This window comes from Mus caroli, chromosome 2 (assembly GCF_900094665.2).
Source record: "Mus caroli chromosome 2, CAROLI_EIJ_v1.1, whole genome shotgun sequence".
Taxonomy (NCBI): Eukaryota; Metazoa; Chordata; class Mammalia; order Rodentia; family Muridae; genus Mus; species Mus caroli.
This window is the reverse complement of record NC_034571.1, coordinates 82,909,010-82,911,241: the sequence shown is the minus strand read 5'-3', so window position 1 is coordinate 82,911,241 and position 2,232 is coordinate 82,909,010. Positions and strand designations below refer to the sequence as shown.

The window sequence follows — 2,232 nt, the reverse complement described above, 5'->3', positions numbered from 1 at the left end:
AGAAAAAGAATGGAGAGTACCCTTTTGACACCCATGTCAGTGATGAGGAGAAACCTGAAGACTTCATTGGAAATGGACATTGAGGGAAGAAAAAAAATTGATATCTGTTGAACAGGCATTTTATCAATTTTTATTAACATCACTCTTCTTATTCAGTGTGTGTGTTTGTATATGGTTGTGGTATAACTTACAGTAAGCCTTTCCAAATTTAAACATTAAGGAGAAAAATAACCCAGCATAAGATTTGAGAAAAGGTACCAGGATATTACCAGAAAACAAATAGATAAACGGAAGCAACCAGCCAGAATCACTACCACCACCACCACCAAGAACAAGAACAAGAACAAGAGCAACAACAACAAAACAGACAAAATATAATAACTAAATCTTTGTACAAATGTGTGGCAACTTTTAAAAATTGGAGACTACCAGCTAAGAAGGAGGAATTTCGTAGAAATAATATTGATGCACAAGTTTTATGAATTAAACTATACTATATCAAGTAATGACACAAAAAATTATGCCTAGGATTTTTAATAGATATTGATCTGGAGTATTGTTAGCATATTTAATTTTACCTTTTAATTGAACAGATACTTAATGAGTTGTACTCTATAGAATATTTTTCTTATGTAGCTAAATAAACCATGGATGAAAATGACAATTTGAATTTGAAAAATTTCTATTTTTCTAGTCATTGTTAATCAATGCCTACACACATTTGTATTTTCTGTCTATCAAGTACTAGTCTTTTCAAATTGATACTTTCTTGTACACTGACAGTATTGGACTATCTGTCCGATTATATTTAATTGATTTCAAATTCTTTGTTTATTCTCTACATAATTATTTCAATCAACATTTCTTAATTTATATTCAAAAGATGAGAAAGGGATATAATTTTTGTTAATGTTTACTTTTTCTTTAATCAATCAAGAATATTAAGAACTTAGAAACTGTATGTTATAGCACATATAGCTACAAGATTCAGGTATGAAAATATTTGGTATCTAGTCTTATTCAGTCATAATTTTAACATGCCATAATTTTTTCATGGCATTTTTAACTTCTGCATTCCTTAATGTATAGATGATTGGGTTGAGAAATGGTGTTCCAATAGTATAAAATACTGCTACCATCTTGTCCAAGGAAAAAGTAGTTGGTGGCCGTGCATATATGAATATGCAGGGTCCAAAGAATAAGATAACTACTATAATATGAGATGTGCAGGTAGAGAGTGCCTTTTTTCTCCCTTCTGCACTGTGGTTTCGCAGAGAGTGTAAAATGACAAAATAGGAGATAATCAAAATTACAAAACTGCTTGAGCAAATGGCACCACTGTTAGACACTAATAGCAGATTTATCATGTATGTATCCATGCAGGCAAGTTTCAATAAGGGTTGTAAGTCACAGCAATAATGGTCAATCAGATTGGGCCCACAGAAGGGCAGTCTCAAGGCCAGAACAATCTGAGCAGTGGAATGTATAAAAGACCCTATCCAGGCAAGAACAATCAAGATGACACAGACCTGCCGGCTCATGATGACTGGGTAGCGCAAGGGTTTACAGATGGCCACATAACGGTCAACAGCCATGAGAATGAGGACAAAGATCTCCATGCAGCCAAATAAATGGAGAGCAAAGACTTGAGTCATGCATTCATTGTAGGAAATGATGTTCTTTTTAGAGAGGGCATCCACAATGAGCCTTGGGGCTGTGGACGTTGAAAAGCAGGAATCAGCAAAGGACAAATAAAACAGAAAGAAGTACATGGGACTCCCAAGTGTCCGACTGAACTTGATTGTCACAATAATGAGTGTATTCCCTACTACAGTCCCCAAATAGAAAACTAAGAAGATTATGAACACCATTTTCTGCTTCAGGGGATCCTGTGTCAATCCTAGTAGTATAAACTCGGTGACAGTGCTGTTTTGCTGCATTGTGTCAGTCCAAGAGAGGAACTCACATGCCAGAAAGAATCTGAAAAAGAAAAAAAATATGAAATCCATGCTAAATTAGGAAGTTCAATAAGATCTTATCTTTCCAGTGAGTTATCACTTACCATTCTCTTGGCTTAATCTATTCAGAAAATATTAGCTTAATGCTTACTGAATAGGCTGCACATTCAAATAATGATTTTCTGATGTAAGCATTATTTTTACTAATGAAATTTGAGTAGTTAACTTTCTGAACAAAATGTGTCTTGTTAGTATTATGCATGATCTGTTTATG

General features: G+C 34.1%; 1 protein-coding gene across 1 annotated transcript; it reads right to left on the bottom strand.

The window, feature by feature from the left end:
• Positions 1-1,016: 1,016 nt before the first annotated feature.
• Positions 1,017-1,940, bottom strand: LOC110289959 (olfactory receptor 4C11). Its single transcript, XM_021156390.1, has one exon. It carries the CDS (start codon positions 1,938-1,940, stop codon positions 1,017-1,019), a length of 924 nt encoding a protein of 307 aa, XP_021012049.1.
• Positions 1,941-2,232: the final 292 nt, after the last annotated feature.

Coding starts and splice junctions, on each gene's coding strand:
- LOC110289959 (XM_021156390.1), bottom strand. CDS start 1,940: ATGCAGCAAAACAGCACTGTCACCGAGTTTATACTACTAGGATTGACA.